Source organism: Macrobrachium rosenbergii, chromosome 21 (assembly GCF_040412425.1).
Source record: "Macrobrachium rosenbergii isolate ZJJX-2024 chromosome 21, ASM4041242v1, whole genome shotgun sequence".
Classification (NCBI taxonomy): Eukaryota; Metazoa; Arthropoda; class Malacostraca; order Decapoda; family Palaemonidae; genus Macrobrachium; species Macrobrachium rosenbergii.
The window spans coordinates 50737137-50751772 of NC_089761.1; the positions used below are offsets into that span (position 1 = coordinate 50737137).

The window sequence follows — 14636 nt, forward strand, 5'->3', positions numbered from 1 at the left end:
TGTGTCCATTTAACGGAGAATTGGCAATTTTTCCCTCTCTATTTCCGCTGGAAGTCGCTGGCTTTTCATTGCGCCGAAGCCTCGAGGGATTCTCACCGAAGCCTCGAGGGATTCTGTAGAAGGGTGAAATGGCCATGACTACCCTAATTCAGCCTCCATTAGGTTCCCCGGTTGCCTCATTTCTCCCCGAACGGCGCCATCCCTCTTCCCAATAGTTAGCCGATACGGCCCCACTCTACAGCGTTTTTCTACGCGAACGTTTATTCTAATTCTTTTTCTTACTCTTGGTCCCCCTTAATGCTTTCCCCGCCTCTTTCTTTCTAACTTTCTTTTCTTGGTAATATTATTAGCATAAATACGAATAAGAAAGACAGAAATGTTTATATTTTTGAATCAGGAAAGTATACTGTACAACAAAAACACGAGAACAACGGGGAAGTAAATATTTTAATCATAACTCACGATTAAAACTTAGACAAGCACCCAACATAAGTATGAGAACAACGGGAAAGTAAATATTTTAATCATAACCTACGATTAAAACTTATGAACATTGTTCCAAAACATCAATGATAAAAATACTTGGAAAATTAACATGTGGAAAATAAACGTCTGAAATAAACGAAGGAAGTGAAACATTATTAGAAATGAAGAGTGTTTTGTGAATAAGATGAATAATAAAATTTTGATAATTAAAAAATGCAAAAGCGATGTAGGAAATGAGCTGCATCCATTAACTGTTAAATGGCAATTATTTGAAAAGGCCAAATTTATTTTCCATTGATGGCAAATTTAAATGAACTCGTCGGGGACTGCATGGGATATCCCGACCAGCTCAGCCACTTCGCAAAATGTTTCAAATTTACAACAGGATGTGTACACGGTTAATAATAATAATAATAATAATAATAATAATAATAATAATAATAATAATGGTTTTCAAGCCGAAAGCCTTCAATTAGTTTCATTGCCATTATTGGCATTATTATTACTATCTTCTAGTTCTCTCTTTCTGCAACGGAGGAAGCCCATATTCGGTTTAACAGCATATTATTATGATCTCCCCCTCTTGATAGTACCAACGACACTCTAATCTTCTATTTCGAGCACGTACTGTACCTTAGGAGTTTAAGGAGAACATATAGACATTTAGATGCTATCTTATCTTATGTATGTAATATAGGTTATTACTGAAACGTTGGTGAAGGCGAATATGAGCCTTTAGGTAAATGGCCAATTAGAATAAAGAATGTACTGATTAATGAAAGTCTTTGTACGAGACTTCGAAATCCAGAGGAAAGAAATTCACGATCATCCGTAACACTGTTATAACAACTCCTCCGACTTTCAAAAATATGGAAAATATGACTGGAGTTCTTTCAAATAAAAGTGAGCCTCGGTTATAAAGAGTTAAAAATATCAAAAGTCTGTCGACCCTAATATGAATCCCTTAAAAAAAAAATTCCCTAACAGTTATCCCTGATTGCAACAATGGGCGGATTTCTCTCAGCAAATGACTTATACAAATTTTAAACATCTGTTACTATTCCCGGGAACTTATAGATATGATCATGATAAATATGAAATAATCAGTATTTCTGTTTATTTCCCTATATTCAATGTCATGTCGATGGTAACGGTTCTAGTATTGCGGCTTTTAAATTTAATCATTCCTAAGATGCAATTACCGCTAAAATACAGAAAGTACAATGCAACAAACGCTGAGCCTTAGGTTAGGTCACGTTAGGTTAATAATAATAATAATAATAATAATAATAATAATAATAATAATAATAATAATAAATAATAATAATAATAATAAATTTCTTTATTTCACCTCGGGGCCATATACATGGAATATACAAAGCAGGTTAAGCATAAGTGAGTTAAATTTTCTTCGTATGTATGTATGTGTACGCTATCACGTTTGTCACGTGCACATCTTAAATATGCATAAAAAAGAAGAGATAGTTGCCCTGACGAGTGAGAGAGGAACACTAACTCCGAAGTAATGGAGAGAAAACGCGAAAATTAAGCAAACTGGCATTGAGGCAGTCCCATGAGCTCAATGGCCACTTCTTCTAATGCCTGAAGGAGAGCAAAGTAGAGAACTCTGTCGATTAACCCTTGCTCCCCTTACATAATGATGTAATTTCAGTTCGTTCCTTTCTGGAGTCATTAAGGCATATACACCAATTAGTCGAAATTTCCCATGGCCACGCTTGTGAGGAGGGCTAAGAGAAGGGATACTTCTACCACTGTCGATTGAAAAAGAAAAATGCGAGACTTTAGCATTGCTGACTTCATTTACACTGCCGTATTTTCTTTTAAACAGATGGACAAATAAAAATTAAAGTAAGGGGAGAAAAGTTTGGGACATACTTTACCTGAAATGAATATCTTATCGCTGATCTCAGTCTTACCTGTATATAATGAAGCTGAGTACATATAGTATATATATATATATATATATATATATATATATATATATATATATATATATATATATATATATATATATATATACTATATATATAAAACTGTGTGTGTGCTGAAGAAAGCCACACAAGTCTAATAGAGAACAAACTCAACACACAATTGTCTAAGACTTGCCGTTGTTCAGCCTGGGACGAGCTAAATACTGTAGGTATGTACTTGCAAGATGAAGTTACATATACATATATACGTATATGTATATATATTTATATATATATATATATATATATATATATATATATATATATATATATATATATATATATATATATATATATATATATATATATAATATTTATATATATATATTATAAATATATATATTTGTGTGTGTTTGTTTGTATTAAAACATCAAAAGCCTATATATACATATATATGTATATGTATGTGTGTATATATATACATATATATGTATATGTATGTGTGTGTATATATATATATATATATATATATATATATATATATATATATATATATATATATATATAAATATAATACATAATATATATATATATATATATATAGAAATATATATATATATATATATATATATATATATATATATATATATATATATATATATATATATATATATGTGTATGTGTGTGTGTGTGTGTGTGTGTTTGTGTGTATTAAAGGAAGCCTATGGGGAACAAAGTCTACGCACAATCAGACTGGCCGTTGTTCAGCCCGGGACCAGCTAAACAGGTAAGCACTTGCAGGATGAAGTCACTCTGGTGCTAGCTTCGATAAGGTTCATAGTGCCCTTGTGGCTGGGACTTTGCGTCCCCCTGTCTTATATTAACGTCTTTTTTTTTTGGCATGAACAACTATTTTACAGTAAAGAATAAATAGTAACCCGTAAACATATGGAAGACTGCTATGTGTTTGTAGTTTTTAGTGGGTAAATTAAACTTAACGTCTAGTATTGAAGCAGAAGAACAAATCACTTCACAATGAAATTACTTAAAAAAAAAAACTTCAAAGTAGTTCACCAAATTATGGCTCTTCAGTCTTACCGAACACTGAGGGAAGATGTTTGTGTTTTTGTTATTTGTTCTAAAAATCAGGCCTCTTACCTTGTGCACTATACCTGTATAGGTTTCTTATAAAAAAGTAAGTATACCTTAGTTTAACCAGACCACTGAGCTGATTAACAGCTCTAAAGGGCTGGCCCGAAGGATTAGATTTATTTCACGTGGTTAAGAACCAGTTGGTTATAGCAACGGGTACAATTAAATTGTGGAACGAACTAACATTATAGCAGAAGAAATGAATTTCTATCACCAGAAATAAATTCCTCTTATTCTTCATGTCTCGGTCGGAGATTCGAACTCTGCGGGAAGCAGTTTGTTTTTTGTTATTTGAGAACGGAACCCACTTTCCCAAAGAGAGAATATGTCAAAATCATCTAGAGGATCAGGGAAAAGAACGCAATTTCTAATAGTTTAAGATCTAATATCATCTTGAACAATTTACATATAAATAACTACTAATGATATGTCGCTTATCTCACAAACAAAAAATCATACATTTTGTTATGGACAACGTAATAAACGTAAAATATATATAAATGTTAATCATTATGTATGTATTACATGTAGGTATCGTGGAAAGGTTAATAATTTTTCCGCAGTTTAGCTTTGATGTAATTTATCTTAATTAACACGTAACAAAATGTTGTCATAAATCATAAATAAAAATGCCCAAATGAAGTCTATCCATCGTCACTGAATTACAACTCTTTCGACTATGCTTACTCTATTATAAAACACATTCAGTTTATTAAAGTTATGAATGGGGAACCGGAAAAAGATTACGATGATGAAAGGAGGAGGAGGAGGAACGGTATAGTGCAAGCGCTCAGACCCCTTAACTTTCGACCGAAAGAAACCTTGGGTCCATGATAAATTTTCTGAAGGAGAACTTTCCATTATCTGAAGGCAATCAATCAGGAGGAGGAAGCGACTGGCCTTTTGCGACCACTTCTAAGGCGAAATGATTCACTTTCACTTTTTACCGAACGGAGGAAGAGAGGGTGTCGGCGCTCTTTCTAACCCTGGCTTTATCCTGAGATTCAACCCTAAATCTAATTCGCGCCCTTAATGCATTGCTCTTGACATACGTCTCGCGTAAGGATGCATATTCTTCTCTTGGTGACAATAAAATTATGATATTGGATATGGGATTTATTAATGATATTATTAGCGGATATCTTTATTCAGTAAACTAATGACACTATAGATTATGTCCTGGGATAAGAAATACTTCAAGACTACTAAGGAAGTATTCTAGATTATGATGAATTTAAAATTATTTATGCGTAGGTAATGTTGTACAACTCATTAAAGCTACTGCTGTCAGCCCCAGATCTATCTATCTATCTATCTACTGCATATATCTATCTTTTTTCTTTATATATATATATCTATATATATATATATATATATATATATATATATATATATATATATATATATATATCAGATATATCATATGTACCACACAAACATTTGCGTGTGTGCCATGCATGGTAGTTCTTGTACATATGCGCATACATTATGATGACGAGAGAGAGAGAGAGAGAGAGAGAGAGAGAGAGAGAGAGAGTAGAACTAAACCTATTTTCGAATTCTGGAGTACGGTTAGAAGACAAGAAGTACAAAGAAAGGGTACAGAAAATGAAGTAGGGAAAGAACTCGAGAAAGTCAAAATATAGAGGGCAGATAAATGTGCTTAAAATGGATGAGTGTGGAAGGCACTCACCAACGTGCCTGCTGATAGATGAAGAGAGAGATTGATGGAGAGCGCTGGGCGAGACAAAATGATGGAGATAAATTAGGTGATGGATGAATGAGACCAGTAGACATTTTATGACCGATAGTTGCATGATGCTCCTACAGTTGATTAATGTGGTGTGAGCCCCGTTAACCCAAAGTAATTGGCTGAAATTCACTTTTAGGACGCGGAAGCAACACGTACTAAAATCAACAAGTTGTGTTTAAACAAGCTATTTAATAATCCTTTTTCAACTTGAGAGCGCCACCGAATGCTGTTTATGTGTCTCGTGATAAAAACAAGTCATGGGTGTTCAAACCATGGTCAATCACTGGATGAAAAATTTCAATGGTAGAGTTCTGCTCAAATCGATTGACCCTTGAGTTCACGACTTCCTTACAGCCAGTGAACACCTAACATATGCAATGACTCAAAAAGGTGCTGGAATAGAAAAATTTCGTTCTTCAAAAAAGGGTTTATTTTCTTCCAGATAAGCGAAGGAACCTGTAGGGGAACAGTGCTGTCAGTGCACCTCGTGCAGCACACAGTAGGTATTACTAAAGGATAGTTTTCAGCGTTACTTCGACCCCTGGCTGAAAACAGTTTATAGTCTTTTACTTTACATCCATTCCTACTTCCAGTCTTCCCCCTTGCTGTCCAACCTCTTTAACTGTTACTTCTTACAGCAGTTGTGGGGTAATATTGCAAGTATTACAGAAAAAACACACACAAGAAAGAAACGACTTTCAACACCAATACTCGTTACCTAATTGACCCTCCCTCATAAGTCAGTCAGCCATTTTTAGATAGGGCTACATGGAGGAAGGAATAATAGAACATACCAAGGAGTATCTCCCTCTTCCTTACCTCTACACCATTTTATCACCCTTCCCCCCGCCCTTCTCCTTTTTGTACCCTCAACAGTAAACTCATATATTCCTTTTGCTTTCATCCTTACTGAAGACAGGAGCAACCAACCCCCTACCCGTACGTTTCAGTCTCATTTAATAGCTTTTCCTAACACAACTATTGTTCCTGACTTTATGCTGGCGTTCAAGATCATGAAAAAGTTTGAAAATTGTATGGGCGACTGTACAACGCGGTTAAAAAAAGTGGTTGCAGAATACAATAAGAGACGCACAGAAAGCGGTAGCCTTATGGAGTTGAAGAAAATCCAAGTTATAAGTAAGAGCTGGACCATGGTTCTATTATAACCATTTCAGTCAACAATAAAGTGGCTGAGGATTATTTCCAGATAAGAGAGCAACATTCCATACGAGAATGGATTAATCTTATTTAATAACTGAAACAACGGCTTAGAAGAGAAATACACGTGGCACCTTATGAGGGACAAGCTTAGCCAGGCAAATGATGTAATTCTCCCAAGATATATCATTAAATGATGGAGAGTTCTGAAGGGGGTTGAATTAAACATTCTCAAACATTAATAGAAATATATAGGATTATTATATTATGTAATGGGAATGTTATTTAAGAAGAGGTACTACCCAATCTGTTACAATAACACCGCACAGGACCATGGAAGGTTGAAACCTTAATTCTGATGACAGCTGGGAAAAAAGAGTATGATTTATGAAAAGAAGAACAATTTGTTTAAGAACAGTAAGAGAAGAAGGCGACTGAAAAGTTGTTTTGGTGAAGTTGAGGAACAGCCCCGAGGAGGGGGCCAGAAGACACTAAGAATGGTACAAAAACAACGAAAATAAAAAGTAAAATGAATTCAGAATGAGTTAACAGACAGCGGTGAAGCAAAGAGCATGGATTATGGGTAACAAGGATTCTATATGTAAGGATACAAGACCACATGCAAAAAAGGCATGGAAAGCCACGAAGAGTTCTAATATCTGAAGTGAATTAGATAACTCTGACTTATGCACTATTAGGATAATGACACAAATCCGGCCGCATTACTCAGGTAATTATTTTTCATAGTATTTAACAGTTAACAGATGGTGTTGATTCTGTATTCTGTTTCACTAGAAAGAGCTGCCAGAAGTGGAATTTGATTTATCTCCGTGTATAATTGCCTACACTAGGAAATACACAAATTCGTACCTTTTAAGTCTGGAATACTCTGCAGGTAGTCAAGAGATAATTTCGAAAATACTGCCTTCAATTTCCTACGCATAATTAGAGAATAAAAATGATGTATAATGTACAACTATAGCCAACAGGACATGGTTTTGGAGCATGGTAAGTTAAACCTGGAAGACAGTTGTAAGAAAATGTACAGTTGACATCTAAAATCAAGTACAAAATGTACTTTGCATACTTGAATATCAAATGGTAATAAATGATCTGAGATGATATATATATATATATATATATATATATATATATATATATATATATATATATATATATATATATATATATATATATATATATATATATATATATATATATATATATATATATATATATATATGAATGTTATCTTAATTCTGTGGTCTACTGCTCCTACTGCTGCTGTTTTTATAGTACTATGCATGACTGTAATGCTATAAGTATGTATGCAAACAGTGGTAAAACTCAAGGAATTTTTTATTTGAAAGTGCACCAAAACCAAATTCGTTGGTCTCAGCTTCAGAATACTGTATATTCACTGATTTTGTATGAAATAATTTGTATTTTAGAGCATATTCATTACCTAAAAAACTTTAATTCATGTTTGCCTTTTCCCATCGACAAAATATTAGGTGTTCTAAATGTGAGCATTACTTAAGTCAGGAGGCAAAATATGTTTGAAAGCACATTCCTCATACCTAATAAAATCCTTGAAGATAAAAGAAAATACAAGGGACGGTTAGTAACATTTTACAAATGTCAAGATATATAAGGAAAAGTGGTCAGTGAAGCCTCCAAGAAATAATAGAGAAAGAATGCGTACTATTTCGTTAAGCCTACAGTTTTTGCGATGAAAGAGGTAATAAGCCCATGTGTTCGTCTTTGATTTTGGGGACAATCAGAAACAATGTCTGGCAGATAAAACAATTCCCAGGACCACAAGATAGCTGTGGGAAGAGGTCCATATGGGAATTGAATCTGAGAACGAACTGATTTTCCTTTGGGAAAGTAATGTTTAGGCCTACAGCTTTTCACCGAGAGCATGCACTTCTTATACGGACGACGAAACAATAAAAAATGTTATATATAAACACTGTACATGTATATTTAAAAAATAATCTATTTGAAATAAAAACCCTCACGTTTGTACAACAAATTGGACGGTCTTAACTTTTATGGAAATGTTAATATATATCAGTTTGTAAACAAAAATATTAATGATAATATATATCTTATCAAACAGCTTTGGAACGAAAAGCATGTGACTTGTAACAACTGACAATTTATCTTCAGGAATTATTTAACAACAATAACAGCGTCAAAATATTGCAGGTGCATTGTAACTGACTGCGTTTAATTTTATGTTGTGGACATTCCAGACAGACGTCTATTTATTGCTTAATTTATGCTTTATTTATTTCTGTATTTATTTGATGTTATTTATATACTTATACAAACATGTAAAAACATACCTGTGTATTTAGTGTTTCACGAGTAATTTTCTCCAATAAGGGAGATGTCAAAGCATATCAAGTCATTACCACGTTCGAGTTCATTTCTTTAAATGTTAAATCAGTAATGAATATCCACTGAAGAAACTTCACAACTTCAACCGCTGCATATTCCTACACAGGAAGCTTACTAGAAAACACATCCCCTCGACTTCAAACATGGTGCCCCTCATCTCTATCTTACATTTAATTTCACACTTCATAAATATTCTGGCTTTACCCTTCCAACCTATTTAGCCAACCCTTTCTCGGTCTCCGTTTAATTCCTGTTGATACATTCCAGTTGTAAACATTCTGCCACACTATCCATCTTTTCACCTATGTTGATCCTTTGAACGCATCTGCTTCTCACATCTGCTCCTCATTCTTTCAAATCTTTTTATTCTGTTTATAAAATGCAAACAGCTCACCTCATGAATATCTACGTTTTTTCAGCATATCAGTAAAAATCCATACTTCAGCTGCATAAAAATATTTTTTATTTTTTTTTTCATTTAATTTTTTTTGCAAAATTCCTGCTACCCTCTTTGCTCACCTATTAGTTGAGGCAACAGTTGCACACATTCAGTATACCACATGATTTACATTACCTCAACCTATAAGCACATTCACAATTTCACCTTCCTGACATCAATTCAGCCTAATTATCTTACTAATGCTAGGTGTCGATTCAATTTTCTTCTCGTACGAAGACTTATTGAGTTTTCCTTTTACTGGTTTTTTGTTGTAGTCTTTAATTTTGTACACTGAAGTGTAGTCAGGGCTCTGGATTTTTTGCAGCCTTGTCGAAGGCCATAAACGAATGGCTGAAACACCTGTTGGCAGAACAGGGAATAAAATGGAACAGACAGCCATGGCTTTGTTTTTCCTTTTTTTCCTTCAGAGTTTTACCCAAAGGATATATATATATATATATATATATATATATATATATATATATATATATATATATATATATATATATATATATATATATATATATATATATGAATTGTTGAATGTGGTGGATAAAGTAGAGACAGAGCTGAATGAAAAGACAGTAGAAAGGGATAGTGTAAGTTTGCAAATGTTTTTGGAAATGTATGTAAAGGGGAAAATTAAAAGTTTAAAGAATGGAAAAATGCTTCGAGTAGAAAGGATTACAAGTGAAAGTGGTTGACAAAGGTATTTCTTAACAAGGGAGAGGGAACGGGTGAGCGAATAAATTGTTCCCGAATACAAGTGTGAGGGTGACGGAAAAGTTAAGTATATCTTAGTTTAACCAGACCACTGAGCTGATTAACAGCTCTCCTAGGGCTGGCCCGAAGGATTAGATTTTATTTTTACGTGGCTAAGAACCAATTGGTTACCTAGAAACGGGACCTACAGCTTATTGTGGAATCCGAACCACATTATGACGAGAAATTAATTTCTATCACCAGAAATAAATTCCTCTAATTCTTCATTGGCCGCTCGGAGAGTCGAACGCTGGGCCAACAGCGTGCCAGCCGAAAGCTCTACCACCCCGCCAATGAAGAACTGAGGGTGACGGAGACGACTGTGAGAACTGTAGGGGCATACATATTACTTAGTACAAAAGGAGACGTATATGGTAGTATTCTGAGTTGAGAAAGTGAGTCATGGGACAGAAGTATTGATAGAGGAAAAGAGTGTGGGTTTAGACAAGGAAGAGGGTGTGTGGATCACGTGGTTATTACGAAACAGGCATGTGTGAAATTTGAAAATAAAATGAAAAACCTGTATGTGGCATATGTGGACCTAGAAAAGACTTCTAACAAAATTAATAAAAGGGCAGTATGGAGGGTGTTTAGGGTGACAGGTATAGAGTATGACTTGTTACGTGGGAATACAATTTTACACAATGCAAGTGAGACAATATGCAGATGGGAGGAGAGTGACTGGTTTGGTGTAAAAAAAGGGTCTGAGACCAGAGTGTGTAGAGACCCTTTCGCTTAAAGGAAAATGTTGTGGGATTATAAAATGGGTTGTGAATAGAATGTTTAATGGTTGATATTATTTTGCAGATGATACAGTTCTTATTGGGGATAGTGAAGAAAAACTGCAGAAAATAGTAAAAACGTTTGAAGTGTTCACCAGAGGAGAAAGTTGATACAGCATAAGATTATGGGAACCAAATAAATGGAATGATGAATGTTAACAAGAGATACTGAGATGATGGAAGCGACTGATTTGTATAGCTATTCAGATGACAGTAGGATGAGAAAAGTGGTGAGTCACGGAATAAGTGAATCAAGGAGTTTATCACAGTACACTAAATAAAGAAAGAGACCTACAATGAATGAGGCAGTTTGTGTAAGGAGGTTCAACCTCACGCCTAATGAGTTTTGTGTGTATTTTTACAAAGAAAGCTACATGCAGAAGTTTTCTGCACATGGGGTTTATGAAAGATTCATCAACTGAAGTATTTATGTGGCAGTGACTTACTTCGTTTTCCCTCTGGAGGCACCCATTGTTAGGGGAAGAAACTTAATGCTGGGAACAAAGCTACGTAATGTATATTTATGGGTGAAAGAAGAAATACAACGATACAAAAGAGTCCTTAGAGAAGGCAACGTTATATTACCTCCGTGGGAAAAGTTCTCCCGGTGTTCTTTCAGACGTATTAGAGATTAAGTAAGGAACCAAGGTAGGAGCTGGCTGGAGGAAACGTTTTTAAATGAGAGAATATATAGATGAGGGAGAAGCACGAGCTATCCACATGGATAAATTTAGATCCCGCGACATTTTAAGCAGGGTAACCAATGGACAATTATAGGGGAAAATGGCTGAAAAGCCTTTACTAATTTATATAATTTCAGTTAAATAAACAAAGTCTGACAATTGGGTCATTCAAAATAAATGCAAGAAAGTGCGAGCCAATGGTATACATTGGCCTTTGCTTGCCCTCTCCACCGAGTTAAATTGAAAGTACTCACAAAATCAATTCGCCCATACTAGAAACACGCGTACAGGATGCACAAGTACACAACAGATTAGTGACTCACTTGTTATAGAGGACAATATCCGGAAGCCAAATAATCTCCGAAGGAACGTATAATTCGGTGACCCCCCCGTACTCCTCAGGGTCCCAGTGGAATTTGTGGTCGCGCCACTCCTGCGGGAGACATGAATGGAAAAACAGTTACTACGAGGGGAGTGGAAGTTGAACAAAGTTTAGAAGATGCTTTAGGGGTAAGAAGTGAGAATTAGTGTATAAGGGAGGGATTCTGTCATTTCTAAAATAACACTGAAGGAAAGTAAGCAATGGAAAAAGGCGCATAGGTACGTAATACTGTAGCGCACTGCATTAGACATAAATAATTAATATGATAAAGAGGATTTCCGTATTTTTACAAAGATTAAGATTAGTAAATAAAGCATATGAACACACCTGCAACATTACACATGAATAACTGACATTTATAATGCTGCCTTTATGTTATTTTAAATACCAAATAGAATGGCTATTGCCTCATAGGGCGAATATGTTAAATAAACGGTGTATGCAATATCTTATGTGTAATCACAATAGTGGTAATTTCTTCCCTAATGAAGAAAGCTGGATGAGAAAAGAGCGATGTGGCAATGAAGAATGAATCTATATATATATATATATAGGGAAGCAATAAAACAGCCTAATGAAATGTATATATATATATATATATATATATATAAATATATTATATATATAACATATATATATATATATATATCTCTCTGTCTGTCAGACAGACAGACAGTCTGTCTGTTCTGTACATACAATGTCTCATTTCATTAGGCTGTTTTATTCTTCTCAAGGATAGATTCATTCTCTCTCTCTCTCTCTCATATATGATATTCAAATGCATTATATATATATATATATATATATATATATATATATATATATATATATATATATATATTATATATATATATATATATATATAAATATATATATATATAAATATATATATATACATGTTATATATATATATAAATATATATATATATATATATATATATATATATATATTATATATATATATATATATTTAATATATATATATATATATATATATATATATATATATATATATATATATATATATATATATATATATATATATATATATATATATATATATATATATATATATATATATATATATATATATATATATATTATATAATGCATTTGAATATCACGCCTTTATTTCCGGTATTTGGATACTTGACAAGAACTTCAGTATCGAGCAAAATAGTTACTCACAATTCTGGTTTTAATATCTCTTCAGCGTCCATATTTGCGTCTATCTTCATACAAATAAAAATCATCCCTGTGAATAACTCTCTGGCAAGAAAAATATATTTATTGTGTGCCCCAACGGGAGTAGGTACCGATATTCACTTCGTCTAAGCTTAATATGCAGGACAAATATTCTAACTAAATATAATTTTTTTCAGTACAAAGGCAAAATTTGATCCGCGTTTTTACTTCTTCATTAACTTCACCAACTCTTCCTAATAGATCTATGACACTACAATCAATATTATCATACTTTAAGCTGCTTACAGTGTGGAATACCCGGACGGTAATGAAAGACTGACATTATCATAAATGACACAGTTTTGGAGTTTTTTTTTCATCAGGGATTGTACTACAAGGGAGAAACAAACCTTACATTCATTTAGTATTGTTCTGCACCCAAATGAGTTATTGCTATTTTTACTCAATGCATTTCCATTTAGAGTCTGAAATTTATCAAAAGAAATAATTACATAACCTCTAAAATTACAAGCTAAGTGACATATTTTACTGTATAATCATGGGAAAATACTTAACTTCATTTGTGGCAAATTTTCTTTTAGTGTATAAATCTCTCTCTCCCTCTCTTTCACTCCCTACCCTTATCATTAACGCAGGGAGTACGAACAACTCCGCGTCTGTTTTCTTTGCTTCTTATTCAGGCAGTCTCAAACTCACCAAGTCAACAAGTTCAGATCTTTCCAGTCGAGCTCACTTTCAGTTTTCCGCTTTTTGTTCGCTTTCGTGGCCAACTGTCACGTTAGATGAGGACATATATAACTTTTGGTTTTTGTTTTTACCGAGTCGAGAACCTTCTGGGTTAATATAATTTTTTATGGCGAATTCCTTTCGATTCAACAATCACAAAAATATTTTCGCTTATTCTGGAAGAGATTATACCAAGAAACACACTGTTTCCCTGCATATCTCCTCCTCCGGGATTTTTCGATAGCTTACGCGCATTAAAACAATTCAAAAAATACTTGACCTACATTTTTATATAAACGAAAAGGCTGTTCTCTTCCACTACACTGCTTCACTGGCTCGGTTCTCTAATAAATTTTTCTCTCTCTTATTTCCCCTGACAGACTGTTTCCTATTACACCGTCTCCCTGTGTTCCTGATCTCCCGCTGTCTGCAGGACTGCGGGACGAGCCAGAATCAGCCAGGGAGCAAGAGAGCTCCCGAGATTGGGATCAGATGTCAACTTGTATGCAGACTCAAGTCAACAATGACTCCCTCGGCCTTACTTGTCGATCGCCAAGATCGAGTGGCCGGAAAAAGAATTCATGGGGAGCGTTGAAATGTGAGGGAGAGAGAGAGAGAGAGAGAGAGAGAGAGAGAGAGAGAGACTGGAAGAGGAAAGAGCACAAAAAAGCAAGACGCAGGCTTTGGAACAGTACAGAACTGGAAGAGGGAAGAAAAAGGGGAAGACACACATGAACAGTAGGAAGAAAGAAAAAAGAATGAGTGAC

At 34.2% G+C, this 14636-nt stretch overlaps 1 protein-coding gene across 1 annotated transcript in view; it reads right to left on the reverse strand.

Moving 5' to 3' along the window:
* Nucleotides 1-14636, reverse strand: part of nAChRalpha2 (nicotinic acetylcholine receptor alpha2) — a 199749-nt gene that overhangs the window by 88281 nt on the left and 96832 nt on the right. Inside the window, exon 2 of the mRNA XM_067123828.1 lies at nucleotides 11879-11988. Within this exon, the coding sequence (XP_066979929.1) occupies nucleotides 11879-11988 (110 nt within the window). The remainder of the gene's footprint in view (nucleotides 1-11878; nucleotides 11989-14636) is intronic.